Source organism: Microchirus variegatus, assembly GCF_963457635.1.
Source record: "Microchirus variegatus genome assembly, chromosome: 3".
NCBI classification, from domain to species: Eukaryota; Metazoa; Chordata; class Actinopteri; order Pleuronectiformes; family Soleidae; genus Microchirus; species Microchirus variegatus.
In genome coordinates, this window is record NC_139804.1 from 20,795,092 (window position 1) to 20,812,179 (window position 17,088).

The window sequence follows — 17,088 nt, forward strand, 5'->3', positions numbered from 1 at the left end:
GTTTCTTCATAATAGTGTTCAGGCTTACTAATAATACGTTAAGTGTATCTAGTCAACATGTGTTGTGATTTAGCAGTATACAAAGAAGTAAAGGGGAGTCCTGTCAATCTATTCACACACACTGATACAGTGAATGTATTTAAACTGTATGCATATATTTAACATAGCTCTTTTCTATCACCAATACATCATTCACACAGCCGAAGGAGCCATTTGTGGCTTTGTTCAGCTGAGGATCTTACTCCTTATGATTAAGAAACTACCTGCTATACCTCATGAGTCAGAGCCACATCACACTTCCTGTGAGGCAATTTTGGTACACTTGAAATTTCAGCAGCGCTTCATGTCATTAGTTCCTGCTTTTATTTTAGTGACATTTTGCTGGACCGCCAAGAGTATTACTAAAACGTTCTCACTCCGAGACACACAGCAAGTACGTTACAGAGGTCATCAGCATAAAGTCACATTGGTGAGTACATTTTAATTGTGTGAATGTGATTTGTTCTGTGCAGTATCGAAAGAGCTATGGGTTTATGCTGGAGCTAAAATAGAGGCAAGTGTATAAAAAACTATATGAGAAACATTTGTGCAGTTCTGATGAACGGCAACAAAATAATAATGACGATGTTGATTCAAAGATGTAAGCTCTTGACTTCAGCCCTCCTTCAGTTTGATACAGGTCAACATGGTAAAATATAACTACAAAACAGAGGAGGTGAATGTAAGTCAAATTAAACTATACAGCATGGACTGAAACAAGTCTGATTTCGGTTGGATTTTGAAAAGATGACAACACAAAGTTGTCTTTCACAACACTCCCTTTTCTTACTGCTTCAGTTCATATACTGTGGCACTTCCTTAGTAACTTATTCACTTCTGTTCTAGCATGAAAGAGAATCGCAACCATCAAGAAGCCAGAAGACGGAAAAAATGACCATCCATTCCTTTAATCTTTTTTTTATTTGGCTGCTGCCAGTGACAGCAGGTGGTGCCCTGACAACTCTGCATCACAGTTCTGCTGATGTGACAACTAGCAAGGTAACTGCAAATCAGTTAGAGACGAACCGTGCAACAACAGAGGAGATACCCAGCTCGAACGCGCTCATTATCACACCATCCATTATAGTTCCAACAGCGGAACAGATTGAACCTCTGCTGCAAATAACCCAAAACCAAACAGGAAACCCAACAAATTCCACATGGTCTCAGTTAAAAACCTCACCAGCTGAGGAAATGTCCACAACAGACGGGCAATTTCAAGTCCCAAAATCAACAACAACTGTTATAACCAATAGATCCAGCGACCCAAAATCAACTGCAATACCACCAGCATCAAGCAGCTTCACCCAAAGCCAGAGCACAGGAAGCACAATCAAAGGCGAGGAAAATACCCATGGATCTACACAGCTCATCTCTACTCTAGCCACGTTCAGCAAGCCGACTGACAAGACTACAAGTACAAGTGCAGTCACAGATGGTGACGCGACGCAGTATTCAAGTTCATACAGAACTTCACCTGCTGCAACAAAGATATCAATTATACACATCCTCAGCACAAAGAAAAGTACAACAACAAAGTCCAGTAAGGGGACAAACCACACCAACACAGTGGCAGGCATCATAGGTGGAGCCCTGGTACTGATGATGGTAGGATTCCTGGTCATCTTCATAAAGAAGCATTGTGATAAGAAGCAGCAGATGACTACAACAGACTGGGCTGGGCCAACACCATTTCTCCAGGATGGAGTGGACACTGGCAACGTAGAGCTGAGGTCAACGAACCAAGTTTTTATCAGCAGCTTCCTGCCTCAGAGACTGTCTAAAAGGTTCTCCGCGTCCACAGAATCACAGCAGGAGTTACAGGACATGGCACCAGGTACTACATTTGGAGATAAGCACCAAGGGGATACATCCTATCACCAGGTGGATGGATGTGAAGTAAAAGAAAGTAAAGAGACTGCTGCAACTGCAGTTCTGGAAATAAAAGGCACAGAAGATGTAGCTGAGACTGTCCCAGTGCCCTCTTCTCAAACAAACAGCCAGGTTTGATAACTGCAAAAATCAGCAACACAGTCTCCCGGATCAAATGTTGCACTTGTAGCTTTCCATAGATGCCTGTGAGCTCACTTTTCTGAAACAAAGTGACGTTAATTATTTATGTGATGATAAACTTAGGTATGTTTGCATAAGTGTATAACTGCTTACAAATAAAGCCTGTTTAGTTTTTATGGAGAACCTTTTATATGTACTTTAGGCAAGGTGCTCCCAGAGGCTGCCATCTTGTGCCACCATGTTTGAGAGCCATGCCAGAGTGTGTGTTTATAATAGCTTACTATGCAAACGGAGACATCCTTTCTAGTATGTGAGAGCCAGTATAGTTACCTGATCCACATTAGTAATTCTTACACGCTGGGCTACCGATCACACCAGGATATCAACATAGCAACCTTTCATACAGAGCATTTGGTCTCAACCTTATATTTCGCTGCTTGGCAGACATCTGCAAGTCTGACCGATAAACATTTCCTCAAATATTTGAGAACTGTTGACATTATACATGTTCAACAGCAACTAATAAAGAGAACATACAAAATCAATTCCCATGGTTTGCTATTACACAATTCTGCAAAGTTTTTCAAAAATGGACTGTCTTATATTGTCTTGACTTTTCAAAAGAGTAATCATGTGATGCACATGCCAGTATTAGTGCTCCCTTCACTGTCCATCAGCTTGCTTGTACGCTATAGTATTATTGTATATAGTTATGGTATATTATTGTCACTTGTCAGCAAGGCAACAGTGCGCCTCCACATCAAACATCGAACAGATTCTCACATCACACCCTTGCAGGATTTCATTTATCACCAGAGTGTCAATTTAAATGATGTCTGCCCTCCACACTGCTGCTGCTGCTGCTGCTGCAGACTATATAACTGTATGGGGCAAAGGGATACTGCTGCATTCATCTCGGAGCTGGTGCAAAAGCAGAAGGAAATACGGTGCAGAGGAAAGGAAGCGATTTCTGTACGTGACGAGAGACAGCGAACTGTTTTAAGCACTAAATACAAATATATTTGCATTTTTATTTCGACACAGTAGCCATTGGGAAGTTTTCAAGTGTGAAAACATGTTTCATTGGACAAGCAAATTGTGATGATAAGACTTTGATTTGGTTCATGCATTAGTGATTTCTTGCCTCCGGTTATGTTCTTTGGGTCCTTGGATCTTTACACATACACCACGCTCACCACACACACCATCACATTTCTTTTCCCATTCAGTGCTATTGTGAGTGCTATTTACTGTGACATAGTCACATAATATAATCCTACCACCAACATAAGCGCCCTACAAATTAGTCAAGCAGCTTCTGATGTGAACTTTAAAGAAACGGTTCAAGAAACGATTATAATGCAGCTCATGATATTTTTGTCCTTTCATTGTTTTTTCTTATTTAATGTTAGTTTTTTCATGTTAATGTTTAGCGTAAGTGTTCATTTCTTCTGTAAAACACTTTGAGTAGCACTTTGTGTATAGAAGGTGTTGTAAAAATAAAGCTCATCATTTTGGCTCATTGTTATAAGTATTTTTGTCAAGTGTTTTAAATAGGAAGGCAACCATTTGCTTACGGAAGTATTTTCTCTTCTGGTATGATGGTGTGAAAAGCAGCATCATAAAAAAAAGAAAAGAAAAAAAAAAGAAATCACTGGCTATGTGTTTGTCAGACACATGCACAAACACTTGTGTGCCGCTTTCCACAAGCACAGCACTTTTCAGCTCCCAGCTGCACCTGCTGCTGACTACAAGTGTCCTTCTACTGGAAATCTTCAAAACTGTTATAATGTCTCTCTGCTCGTGCCTTAGAAAAATATCTTAAACTAGAGAAAGCACTCAAGTACACAATGCTCTGCCAAGGCCGCTCACTTTCCCACAGTGTCAAAACACGAAGACCATCTTCAGATCACCCCCATAATCAGTTCATCCTTCTTTCATCAAAATCCACTGATAACATTGTGAGTTATGCTACTTTTAGACAGACAAACAGGTCCAGGATCTGCAGTAAAAGAGTGGGACTAAAATCTGACCCAGCTGACTGTATAAAAGGTGGATTTGAACTCAGGTTGGGCTTTAAAAAACCTGGTAGCTAGGGGTCTCCCTTCTGAGACACCAAGTATTGATTTTTAATACACACATTTTTAAGTGATGTTACAAATAAAACATTAACCCCTTTTTATGTATTAGAATAAAAACAACAATTGATGTTTCAGCCCACAAGATGGTGCCAAGTGCTCCCAGAGCTGAAAATAAACAGGATGGGGACATTAAAAGTTAAAATCAAAAGTCTGGAGGGGGATGAATAGACTGAATCTTTTATTTAATTGGTTGACAAATTGTTAACAAATTGCTTACTTTGTGGCCATGATTTGCAGTTGATATATATCGGGGGATATATCGCACAAAATGATATTGCAATATTCAGCATACTGCAATATCATGCGACTCCCACGCCTACTGGTAGCCTAGCAACATAAAAAAAAACCTACCTCAAATCTATATCAAATATAATTTGTAATGAAAAATAGGCATTTATTTCAATTTACCGTTGCAGGGTTTTGTTGTTGATATTATTTGTACTGAAAATGTGTCTTCCCTGGCCCTCCTTCTTCTTCTTCATTTCAAATCCCTAAAGATGAGGAAATTAAATAAAGAAGAAGAAAAGAAGCAAGAGCAGACGCCTGCTGCTGCAGGTAACACTGATAAAGCAACTCTGTGTTTATGTCATTAAATTGTGAACAAAACAGTGAAAATGTTACTTGTCTCTGTGCATCGTTTACATTAATATTCTGTACAAACACTGACAAATGGCAATGTTAAGGTCCCCCACTAAAGCAGAGGTGTGTGTGTGTGTGTGTGTGTGTGTGTGTGTGTGTGTGTGTGTGTGTGTGTGTGTGTGTGTGTGTGTGTGTGTGTGTGTGTGTACAGGCAAGCAGACGCATCCCCAGTGTCTCAGAGCAGACAATGATTGACGATGAAATTGATGATTTGAAACTTACTGACTTTTTTTAATCCTTCATAATCGGCAGGGTGGTCAGAAACACGTTTCAGCAAAGACAGAAGAGATACTTCTCTCAGTCATTACAGTGTCTGCTGCATTCAGAGAAAGCACTTGCAAAAACGCTTAAACCACATTAAATGTCTTGATGGCAGGGAAACCGACGGAGAGAAATCTGTTGTGGTGGCAGAGAACTTGTGTAAAGGAATGCATGTGCATGAAGAGAGAGAGCAGGAGCTGTTGTTGCAAATCACGCTGTTGTCTTTGCACAGGACACACAAACACACAGACTTTTCTCGCTCTTGCTTGCCTCATCAGTAGCAGCAGCAGCAGCAGACTGTGCTGGCTCGCTGCTGCATTTCTCTCCCTCCCCCCCTAGCGTCTCTCCTTCTCCTAACCTGGACCTCTAGCTGCATCGGCAGCCTGCAGAGCGGTGAGCAGGCAGGACACGCGCCCGCATGAGCCGGCAGCATGTGAGAGTGTGACACCATCAGCTTCGGATAACACGGAGAACACAGACACTAAAGAAAAAAACAGCTGGAGGTTGAGACGGAAGAAGAAACGGAGCGATGACATGATGAGGTGAGCGACTACAAATGGAAAGAGAAGGAAAAATGTTTTCGACCGACATTAGCCTGATGGGCAGGGCAGTTAGAATCCTGGTAATGTTGTAAACTACAGTGTAATGCAGTGCTGGCTCATGATGAGCTCTGACACTATGCAGATGTAGAAGTGATAATACAGCATTCAAAGAGAGGAGGTTAGTGATGTTGGTGACAATGACAGCAGACCATCCACTGCAACAACCAAGTGTAAAATTAAAAAGCATGAAGAATTTTCCAGAAATGTCCTGCAATATGCTTTAACATACTCCATAGAATCTTTAGATCAGAACATCTGCAGTTCAGAAAACTATCTTTTAATTTCAAATTATTGGTCTCACTGCAGCAATGTGAACTCCAGTCCAACTGGCAGAGTTTCAAGTCATTTGACAAGCACGGCTGCAAATGCATTCATGTGTCAAAACAACCAGTTAACTGTTTTTTTTTTTTAATATGAAGCCAAGTGAACGAAAAAAATGGCCATCAGTCAACCACTAATGACAACAAGGGAGGCTAAATTCCATTAATCGACAAATGATGGCATTTACAATAAAATTGCCATCTATTGCGATAATCAATTGAGCATTATGTTAAGCGTCATCAGTTCGAGGTGTCCGATCCATTTCACCATTTTCTTTTATGAATCAAACAATAAATCGATTATGAAGAAAATAAAAATGGATTAATCGATGATGATTAGTTGTAGCCTTAATGACACCCTCAAAGCTCACGCACTGCAAGAGTACATGTTTAGCTTCATCAGTATGGGTGATGCTAAATTGAGAATTTGTCAGCAGGATCATTATTAGTTGTTTAAGCAACATTTGATTTGATGCTTTATAGAAATGTAGAAAGAGTTGCATTACATTTTTCCAACACTAGACATCAAACCAAAGCTGAAAATCATGTTATTTTGTGAAGAATATGTAATTGAACATAAGCACCAACTAGTTCTAGGACACAATGTTTTGGAAAGCAATTCTTTGTAGTAGTCATTTTAATTCCTTACTTTATACACATGCTCTGAAGCTGCAAACTTGTGTCAGAGCTGGTTAAATTTTTTAAATAATTGCAAGGGCCTTAGGATTGGGTGTGGTGAAATAGGTCTACAGTGCACATTTCACCAAAAATATGAAAATGTGTCGACTCATTTACTGATCACAAGCTACAAAACAAAAAGCTCACAGGGGCCACAGCACTTAAAACATCATGGGACACTACAGGTATATGCAATAGGTCAAACTTGTACTGCTGGAGCTTCCTAATATTTCACAGATCCCTGGCTACATGCCAATATTGTGACATGATTATACCACAATCAACTTACAACCGGGAGAAAACCTCATACAACGATCATCACTGCCTGCATCCGACCTGCATCTCTGACATGAACAGGAGCGCGAGGGCCCATTCAACGCTGCTTTATTACTTGATCCGAAAGTAATAAAGCAGGAAAGAAATATAGTATCTGCGAATCATAAACTGTAAAAAATGTTTTTAGTTGTATTTTAGCTGGCTCGGCAATGAGAATGACAGTGAATAGTGATGCAGCGTTAAACTGATATGCAGATAAAATTGGGACATAGAGTAGAAAATGGGGCAACCTAAGATACTGGAGCCACTAAAAAAATGCAAAAACAAACTTCTCTCAACCTCTAGATTCCTGATCATGCCTGCCAGCTCTGCCTCTGTGCTCTGCCTCTTCCTTCTGCTGCTGTGTGGGCTATTGGGAGACTGGGTGCTTTCCATCTGCCCCTCTGTGTGCTCGTGCAGCCGGGGACACCGTGTAGTGGACTGTTCGTCGCGAGGTCTAGACAAGATACCCCCGGGTCTGCAGCACAACATCTGGTTTCTCAATCTCTCTTTTAACAGGTAAGCAGCTGCACTGTCATGTTATCAGGCCTGCTTCCAGACTTTTATCCAGTTCTGTAAATGTAACAGGTAATAAAATATAATGATAGTAATCCAATAATCAATGACTTCTTAACAAGATTAGGATTAGACAGATTCAAACTGGTGTATAAAGTCAAAGTCAGGTTTGGCCAGGCAACACAAATCAAGTAAAATTTGTGATGCTTTGCAGCAAAAACCAATCAGCCTTAACGTTCTCCTAAGGTCCCCCAAATGGTCTCAGAACATTTTTGTTGGTATATGTTGCTCTAGGCAAGCAATGCTGGGGGAAAAAAAGAGGGCTGGTAGAAATTTAGCGAGGAAGTTAGACTACCTGGTAAATTGTTAAACTATGTGTGTGTTACTTGATTCAAGCTATTCTTCGCACTTACCATGAACATGGCTCAAGCATTAAACCAAGGTGAGTGTTTGTGGGATGGGTTTAGTCACTTGAGTAACATGAGTAACCAAAAAAGATCTTTTGACTAGGGATGGGCATGAATATTTGATTATTTGTTTAAATACATAAACTTGATCATTTAATGTGACTTAATATTTACATTAACATTAAAGATACTAAATTCAAAAGAAATTGACTCCAAATACTACCTAGTTTGTGATGCATTTATTATCACAAGGTGGCAGCAGCAAGCATTTATTCTGAGAGGACTGCATGTGTGTTTGCAGAAGTGATGAAATTTGAAGCCGCTCTTCTTAGCTCAACATGATGTGAACCCTGCATTGCTTTCAATAGACTTCATGCACCGTAGTTAAGAACATTATAATATTCGACTAATAAAGCCGTCGAATAGCATCTTTGCTTGAAATGCCCATCCCTAATTGTGACCTCACTCACGCGAGTAATGCGATGTGAAGATACGCTTCACATTCGGTGCGAATGCCCATTAAGAGTCATTTGTGGCCACAGTGGCTGTTGTAGGAGCTCTCTGAATAAACATCAGGTGTCAAAATAACAATTGCTTCTTGCCGACTGTATACATATATTAATGTGCTTTTTCATTGTGACATTCCTCTGAAAGTTTGCAGGGTGCGGACAGCCAGCTCAGCTACTATGTGCACTTGCGAACACTGGACCTGTCGTACAACCGCCTGGAGAACCTACCCCCTGCTTTGCCACGGTCTCTATGGGACTTGAGAGTGACAGGGAACCCCATACGTTCTCTGGACAAAAACGACACTGCATACCACTGGAACCTGAAAGTACTGGATCTGTCCTACAACGAACTGGAGAGAGTGGTCTTCATCAACAACACACTGTCCAATCTCCAAGGTCTCAATCTGAGTTACAACAGATTCTGGACTGTGCCCACAAATATGCCACACAACCTCAAGAGTATTGATTTGTCACATAACTATCTGGTGCAGATCTTGCCTGGATCACTGGACAGGCTGCCCAGGCTGGCTTACTTCTACTTGCATGCTAATCGCTTCAACTGGTTGTTTGAAGGAGTATTTGACAAGCTGACAGGCCTGGAAATGATGACTCTCGGAGACAACCCCTGGGCTTGTGAAGAGGAAGAAAACATAACGAGGCTCCTGAAATGGGCTGAGACAACCCGTGCAACCATCTTTGGCTGTCCCTGTTATACGAGACCCATTTGTGGGCAAACCCTTTTGCCAACACCAGGGAGGGAGTGGCATTCTGCAATGTTCACAGAGCCACCGCTCTGGGTGGACAGTAGAAGTGTGGGGCGTGATGGTCAATCACCTGCAAGGACTGCAGACGTCACATCCAGCTTACAAGACAAAGCTGCCCTTTTTGAGACAGGAATATATCAGGAAACAAGAAAAGGGAACAAATCTATGGTGTTTGCCTGGACATCTACACATTTTGACAGTTTCTCCACACACACAAGCACAACAGCGCACCCACTGTCTTCGGCCAAGAAGCCCGAACAAGGTAACACACAGAGTAAAGGTCATGGTATCTTTGATGAGCTTCAGCAAACTGCTACTCTGACTATTCTAGTACTGACTGCTGCATTCAACTTCTTGTGAAGCAACCTAACTGGACACAAAAGATGCTAAATAATGGATTATTTAATAGATTCTACACTGCATCTCCATTTTATCTATGACTGTTACTTTCTTCTGTCACTACAATCAAGTTTATCACTATCACTGTTTACAATGTCTTGAATTTCTGAACTCAAAGAAACTGTAAAGAAACATGGCAGAAAAAAACTGAGAGAATGATGTGCTCCATGCTTTCCTCATAATACTGATGCTTGTGCTGGACTACATAACACCAGATTCTCAATATACATTATCTACCATTCCACTGTTCACATGGCTTAATGTTACTATTTAGTGAGGGGAGGTTAACAAATCAAGAAGAAAACAAAGCAAGACATTTGGAAATCATAGAGTAGTTATTGTTGTTCCTGTTCAAGGTAGATGAAAGACAAAGAGAAACTCTGTGAACTACAGCAGTACAATGCAATTCCTCCCTAATGATGTAACATAGTATGCAACAAAATAAATTATAAGAAAAATACAAAGCACAAAAAAGCCAATCATATTGAAATGAGGAAAAAAAAGTAAATCTGACTTGGAGCAAAAGAAAAGTCTGCTGCTTATTTATTGGGCTGCATCTGTGTTTCTTAATCAGAATGTTGGTGCGGTTATTTTACTTTTATTGCAATGCAATTAAACAGTTAAAATAGTCTCACAATATATGCTGTTTTACATTATTTTAAAGGTAAAGTAGTAAATGAAGACATAAATGATCACAAGGTGTTGCCAGAAAATGATGGTTTATTTAGAAAATAAATTGTAATTTGTGGGCCACAAATTGTCTTTATGTTTGGGTTTGGTATTTTGGTCTGTTGTGCTACACAGCTCCTGGTAGTTCAACACACTGTGACACTGAGAAATACTGAATAATATTGGGATTGCAGCACTTTTAAACACTAAAGGTCACTGTTGTATATATTTACATATATTATTATAATAAACCTCTCCCAACTGCCAACCAGAGCAGTTATTATACTGGACATAATGTGAAAAGTATTAAAGGTGTGGACTGGTCTGTGGCTGCATGTCCAACCTTTTAAAGTATTCAGCATGAAACAGAAAAGAGGACAAGAACTTCACAGCATTTCTTTTTATAAATACATCTCCAGACAAGATGCTTAAAAGCACCCTCTTGCAAGTAGTGACTTGAAAACACAACAGATGAACAAAATGAGCAGCCTGCATGGCCAAAACAGACACATTCCTTGGTCAAAGTTATTGCACGATTAAGAGTTTTGATGAGAACGGCTGAGGCACTACAATCTACTACCTTATTTACTCAACTTTTATCATTTATTTTATTCTAAACCATTGGCATCTGTTGAAATGTATTGCAAATAATGCTCATGTTCTAAATGACTGAGAAGAAAATAAATGTACTATTTAAAAAGCACCTCTTAATGGGAGAAGAGTCACAATAAGCTACAGTATACAATAAAGGCAGAAAAGAATATATAAAACCATAAATAGAATAGACAGACAGATAGAAAATAAAAAATAAAGATCATTAATCTAATAAAAGTGTAAATTGCTTCAGATGCATGTGTGTTTTTAGCAGCTTCTTGAAACTATCTGCTCAGTCTATGTGAAGGGAAATGGGAGCAATGGCTAGAAACAGTAAGGCCTTGTTGTTTGAAACCTTTTCATAGTCCCTGGAGTAGAGGTGTTTTTGTTTTTAATGAGTGGGTCTGGTCTACCAAAATATTAATGAATAGACATCAAACTTGGAGAGTGTGGAAAGTGCAGGTGACAGCTAATTAGCAATGGTAGCAGTACAGCAAAAAACTGGTGATTATAAAAGAACACATTATACTGTAACAAAACTTCAAAGCTGAAATGGCGCTTTTCCATTATACAGTTCTAGCACGACTCGGCTCAGCTCGACTCTACTCATTCTTTTTGCTTTTCCATTAGGGATAGTACCTGGTGCTTTTATTGGTAAAAAAAAAAAAATGTGACGTCAACAGACTGCCAGCCACTGAGAGTGTCGTCACTGCAAGAGTCATGAGCGCAATCAAACGGAAACCGGTCATGCAGGAAGTAGTGAACTAATCATTTTTAATTAACCGATCGTCACGATTCAAGTACACCGAAAACAACTGCTTTGCCCGTCACTAGTTGTTTGTGTGTTTGAACATCATTATGAACTTCAGATTTCTTTCACCTTTAAAAATCAAGTAAGCAATAACTGGGCTTTTGCCTCTTTTAGCCACATACGAGGTATCGCAGTTTGAATGATAAATATTTACATAAGCTTCCATTTGCATTGGACTTATTCAAACAGACCTGGCATTTGCTAAAACCTCTATCATGTTGATATGAATAAACAAGCATCTCAAAAACACCACACACACAACAACATAATGTCACTTAAGTCTTACCTGCGTGCCACGTAGTAGAACACTGGGTTTCCAGTCTTGGAGGTGCCTGCTTGATAGAAGATGTTCAGGGTCTTCAGGGCTTTGAACTCCTCCTTCTCATGGACCTGGTGTCTGAAGAGCAAACCACAGACAGTTATTGACCAAACAGGGTTTGTGACGCAAATGTTGTCGTCATTGAAGCGCAACAATGTTACATTTCTCGATATTCAAATATCCCAGTGAGAAAATATGTCAATAGAATTAGACAAATATTACCAATTCAGAGTTGATAAATATATATTTCAGAGAGGGGCTACAACCAGTTCTCAAAGCTGCAGTGGGAGGGTTGCTTTAAAAGCAGTGAATTGTCAAGTTTTATTTTGGGTATGTTTTGTTGCATTGTCCAACCCTCTTTTACATTGTTTTCTTTTTTTTATAGGTTTCTTTAGAGCACAGACAGTTGTTGCCAGTACTGGAGTAGAGATGTTTCCATTAATGGGACCTGTATGCAGAGTGGTTGTAGCAGAACAGCTAATAGAAGTGCCTTCTCTCTCTGATATTGTAATTAAATTATGTCACTGGCATCTTTATGATCTTACTTTCTTTACAATGCATACATTTTTATAAGCCAAGAAAGAAAACTGTAGGCAATACTCGGCAGATAACTTAAAATGGAGTCACCTGTTTAGGACATGTGGAAGATAGCAATAACACTTCTGAAGATCTAATAATGAATATGGAGCCATTATATTAAAGGTTGGCAGGAAACCTACCTGGTCATGAACTCTTCAAACTTGGAGCTTGTCAGATTAAGACTAGACCAATGAGTGTCTGCCACAGGTTTGTGTTCAGGAGGTCCAAGGTAAGCCAGTAGGGTTGCCATCTTGTCAAAAGGTCGCCGACCTACAGCCTTGTGGTCCCTGAAATTGAAATTTGCAAATTATGAAATTTAAAATAGATGGCTGAATTCAAGTTAACCCCTTGCATCATACGACAGAAATCACTTTTCTGTCTTCTGTGGTGATTAAGTCACAAACACTGACCTGTTACTGGAGAGATACTGGCCAATCCTCTCTTGGTTGTTCCACAGCAGCCGGTGGAGGGCTAGCACGTTACCGTCACTTATAAAAGAAAGACTGTGGTTTACGGTGTCGCTGGGTGGGGAGTCAGATGCTATGTCCAAGAAAAACCTGGAGTAAGGAGACAAGAGGACATATTTAACTGTCCCCTTCCTGTACGGTGCATGCTCTGACACAGCTTGTGACGATAAGGGTTAATCAAAAACTTACTTAGGAATTAAGGATGTTAGCATTGGATTAACAGTGGCATGTGTCCATACCTTTAAAGCCATGATTAAAACCAAAATGACATGAAATATGTGCCCAACAGATTAGTTGTTATGACGATAATCGGCACTTTCTTACCTCCTCGCTGAATCAAAGTTGCTTTTCACAAAGTCATTAAAAGGCCTCATGTGTTCTTCTTTTGTAAACAAAACGTGGTTTGCAATGCTCTGTAGAATCTGAAGGACAAAAAAGTGAGTGTTAAAAATAATCCTTACTACTATGTAAGCAGTTCGCCGCTATAACTGGCACAAGACAGCTGATGGATGTTTATTTGTATGCCTACTTGTCCCCATTAAGTATGTCAGTGGTTTTTCCAAACTGTGGGGAGTTATGGATTTATAATGGAGGGCAGATGTACAGCACCGTTAGCAAAGCATGGATGTGTTTGCGCAGCTGCTACTGAGCCATATGTATATATAGGATTTGTCTTTGAAAATGGCCAAAAATAAAAATTTTCATATGCCTATGGGCTCAACTAAAAGTCAAGGCTTGATGAAGCAGTGCATTATCTGCTCCTGCAAACATTCATTTCACATTAAAAGCCTTGCTTAAAAAGTGAAAAGGTTCAGTCAACAACAATGCTAGAATGCTTTTACTGTGAAAGGAATACAGAAAACATTCCAAGTATATCTGAAGAAAATTGGGATCAGCTATTTCAGAGGTCCAGTATGTAGAATTAAGGGGAGAGATCTGCCATTAGAAAATTGAAATATTTTTCAATGTTTTCATTTATTAACATCTCATTAAGAACTGTTGTAAATGTATTAGCTTGGAATCAGCACTTCATATTACACCAGTGTGGGTCCTCTTTGATCGAGTCTGCCACGTTGGTCAGCCAGGTTTTTTTAGGTTGCAATACACAACTTTACCATAAATGCCACTACATCCTGCATACTGTTGTGGTTCAGAAATATTTGAATCGTCTTGCTTTGTAAATATCACCGTCATAATCACATTCGCTGTCTCAATGTTTAGTCCAAGCGTTGTTTACAGCTTAAGTGGAAGAGGAGAGGTTAGTGGTTTTATGGTGGTTGAGTGTGTACCCAGTGCAGGAGGCCACAAATTATAGGTATTTTAATCCAAGTTTGAAGGAATTCCCTTAATATGGAAATTGACCTTGGTTGATGCTAAATCCAACTTTTCTAAATAGCATTTAACTCTTATTATACAGAGCATTTCAGCTGCCTTTTTCCATTACTATGTGAAAACGTACAGTATAAAGAGGCTATATGAATGTGCAATATAGTGTCTTTTTTTTCAGCACAACCAAGGCAATCTGATTTATTATTTTATTTATTTATTTTTAAAAGGAGCAAAAAGTAACTCAAAGTGTTTAAAATCTGATTGAGTTTGTGAAATTCGGAAACACGTTACAGTTCAAAGGTCACTTGGCTTGTTTTTATGAACCAAAACAAAAGAAAAATGCTCTATTTTGTGACTTCTGCAGAATTATTGCTACTTTATTTCACTACTAAAATGTGATATAAAATGAATCATAAAATCTAGTCACATAAGAAGACGAAAAAACCCTGCATTTTTTAAAAGCCTGAATATGTGACCTACAAACACATCCACCAGGATGTCCATATAAGGAGTTGTCTATTATTCCCACTGCAAATTACCATGGGCGCACCTGTGGCACAGAACTGTGCTGCGTGAGATCTAAGGGTTAATCCCAAAGCCTGTTAGCATTTTGAACAGTTGAGAATAGCATTGTGTAACAGTTTGGAGGGAACTCGACATACTATTGTACAGTCTTCAAAGGAGACTTACACGGACACAAAAACTGACAATCCCAAGGATCTGCTTTTGGGGCAAGAATTCCTGTGTAGTATTTCAGTGTTGTTTCCTAGCACACAACACTGAGAAAAGGGCTTAAGTGTCATAAACTACAACTAAATCCATTTAGGTTTCCCTTTAGTCAGCTGAATCATAAACCATTATATTCACCAGTCTTACCTTGGACATGAGTTTGAGACCACGTTCTATCCTGGGCAAGGGCTTCTTGTCCAAGATGCCTGCCTCATATGGTGACACAATTGCTGGGTTGACAAAACGCAGGAACATGGCGCTGCCAACTGCACCAATGCTGTTCTGTGGGAAGCGCTGACTCACCACCTGCATGAAGTAGGATGGAGAGAGCAGGGGAAATGAAAAAAGAAATGTAGAATAAATAAAAAAGAAGAGAAATGTTTGAGCAGAGGGGAAAAAAACATTGGAAATTGATTTAATTTAACAGCATAGGGGGAATGGTGAAAGTGAAGATTTATCAACATGTGGAAGAGAGGAGTGAGGTGAAGATGTTGGGCTCAGGAAGAGGCACAGTGGAGGGAGACAGTGAAAATCCCAGTTCATTTTGGGCTGTAACAGGAGTGAGAAAAGCTCCAACTCAAGTAACAACCCAAGAAATAGATGAGAAGGAAAAACAAGAACAAGGACCCCAGCCAATCCCTCTCTGCTCCCGAATAATGAAACATGGAACTCCTGACAACAAAAACAAGGCATTTGACAGATGAGAGAAGTAGAGCTGGGTTAATGTGTGAAGCAGAGGATGAGCTGTAGAAGTGACGTCACAAAAACATCCCAACCCACATATCACATGCTGCTTTACGCCAAACCGGGATTGTGTGGGTCACATGGGGGTAAATGCACATAGTTCACCCTATATCCATATACATCATTACTAGTAGTACATTCGACAGGCTCCTCCTCCCACTGAGTTTGTCTATTTCATGCCATCTACAAGTTGGTGGTGCTCCTGTTAGTGTCTTGGATGAGACACTCTGGTCAGTGTATTCCTGTGTAAAAGTGTTGTCTTTGCTTACTCTTGCAGCCCAAAGCACAGCACTGTTGGTCTTGCATGACTAGAATTGTTAACATAGCCGTGTCATGCTGTATGAAGCGTTATCTTCAGGAGTTGGCTAAAAGGTAACTGTCCAGAGCTAAAGAAGCTTCTTGGATGGGAGGTGACATGCCTAAAACTGACTAAAGCAACTCCAGTTGCCAATAAGTAACTCCTGAAGATTACAATTATCTGAATGACCAAGAACCTCGATAGATATACGATGTACGACCTAATTATGTTTTTAATGGCTCCGACTGCTCAGATGTGACCATTATCAATGTATTTGTTAATACCAGGGGATTTTACCTTGAACAAATGAATCATGTGTTGATCAGTGTTAATACTGTGGCAGTACTACAGCTACAGCTACAATTAAATCTTCAAGCTTGAAAAATAGCAAGCATACCATCAACGGCTACAGCCATGATGCTACTGCTTATGCTACACAGATATAAAAATGTAGAGGAAGAAGTAAAGAAGTAAAAAAATAAATAAAACTCCCTCAGCAACAAAATCTCCACTCTGGGTGTCAACTGTATTGACTGGTAAGAATCAATTTTACCACTTTTCCCACACTTCACCATGTTAGCCATGTTATTTTCTGTGTGCCCGACAAACACCTGCTACAGAGTTTGATTGTTTTATTATTATCTTTTGTGATTTCTTTACATTAACATCACATAATGTGTTATGTAATATGTTATAAATCTTAAACAATGAACTATTATTCACCCAAAATCAAGCAACCCTAATAAACATGAATATCCACAAGAATATATGCACACATGAAATGTATAGAGTACATATACTATAAACACACACGCAATGACACTGTATACACATATACTGTGTATCTATGTGTGTTTATGCGGCATGCATATGTATATACAGTATGTATGGAGAGAGAGAGAGAAGAATCTGAGGGAGTAAAGAAACGTGATCGTCATCGACCACG

The 17,088-nt window shown here is 39.6% G+C and overlaps 2 protein-coding genes across 6 annotated transcripts in view; one reads left to right on the plus strand and one right to left on the minus strand.

Moving 5' to 3' along the window:
* Nucleotides 1–17,088, minus strand: part of nf1a (neurofibromin 1a) — a gene marked incomplete at its 3' end in the record, with an annotated part of 57,504 nt that overhangs the window by 16,350 nt on the left and 24,066 nt on the right. For all 5 annotated transcript variants that reach the window (XM_083886473.1, XM_083886474.1, XM_083886471.1 and 2 more), the window contains 5 exons: nt 15,248–15,406; nt 13,367–13,464; nt 12,986–13,132; nt 12,716–12,862; nt 11,964–12,074 (listed from right to left, as the gene is read on the minus strand). In XM_083886473.1, coding sequence (XP_083742599.1) covers nt 11,964–12,074; nt 12,716–12,862; nt 12,986–13,132; nt 13,367–13,464; nt 15,248–15,406 — 662 coding nt within the window. The remainder of the gene's footprint in view (nt 1–11,963; nt 12,075–12,715; nt 12,863–12,985; nt 13,133–13,366; nt 13,465–15,247; nt 15,407–17,088) is intronic.
* On the plus strand, nt 7,325–9,564 carry LOC310924552 (oligodendrocyte-myelin glycoprotein-like; the record flags this gene model as incomplete). Its single annotated transcript, XM_083886334.1, has 2 exons — nt 7,325–7,527; nt 8,586–9,564. 2 exons carry the CDS (start codon nt 7,325–7,327, stop codon nt 9,562–9,564), a joined length of 1,182 nt encoding a protein of 393 aa, XP_083742460.1.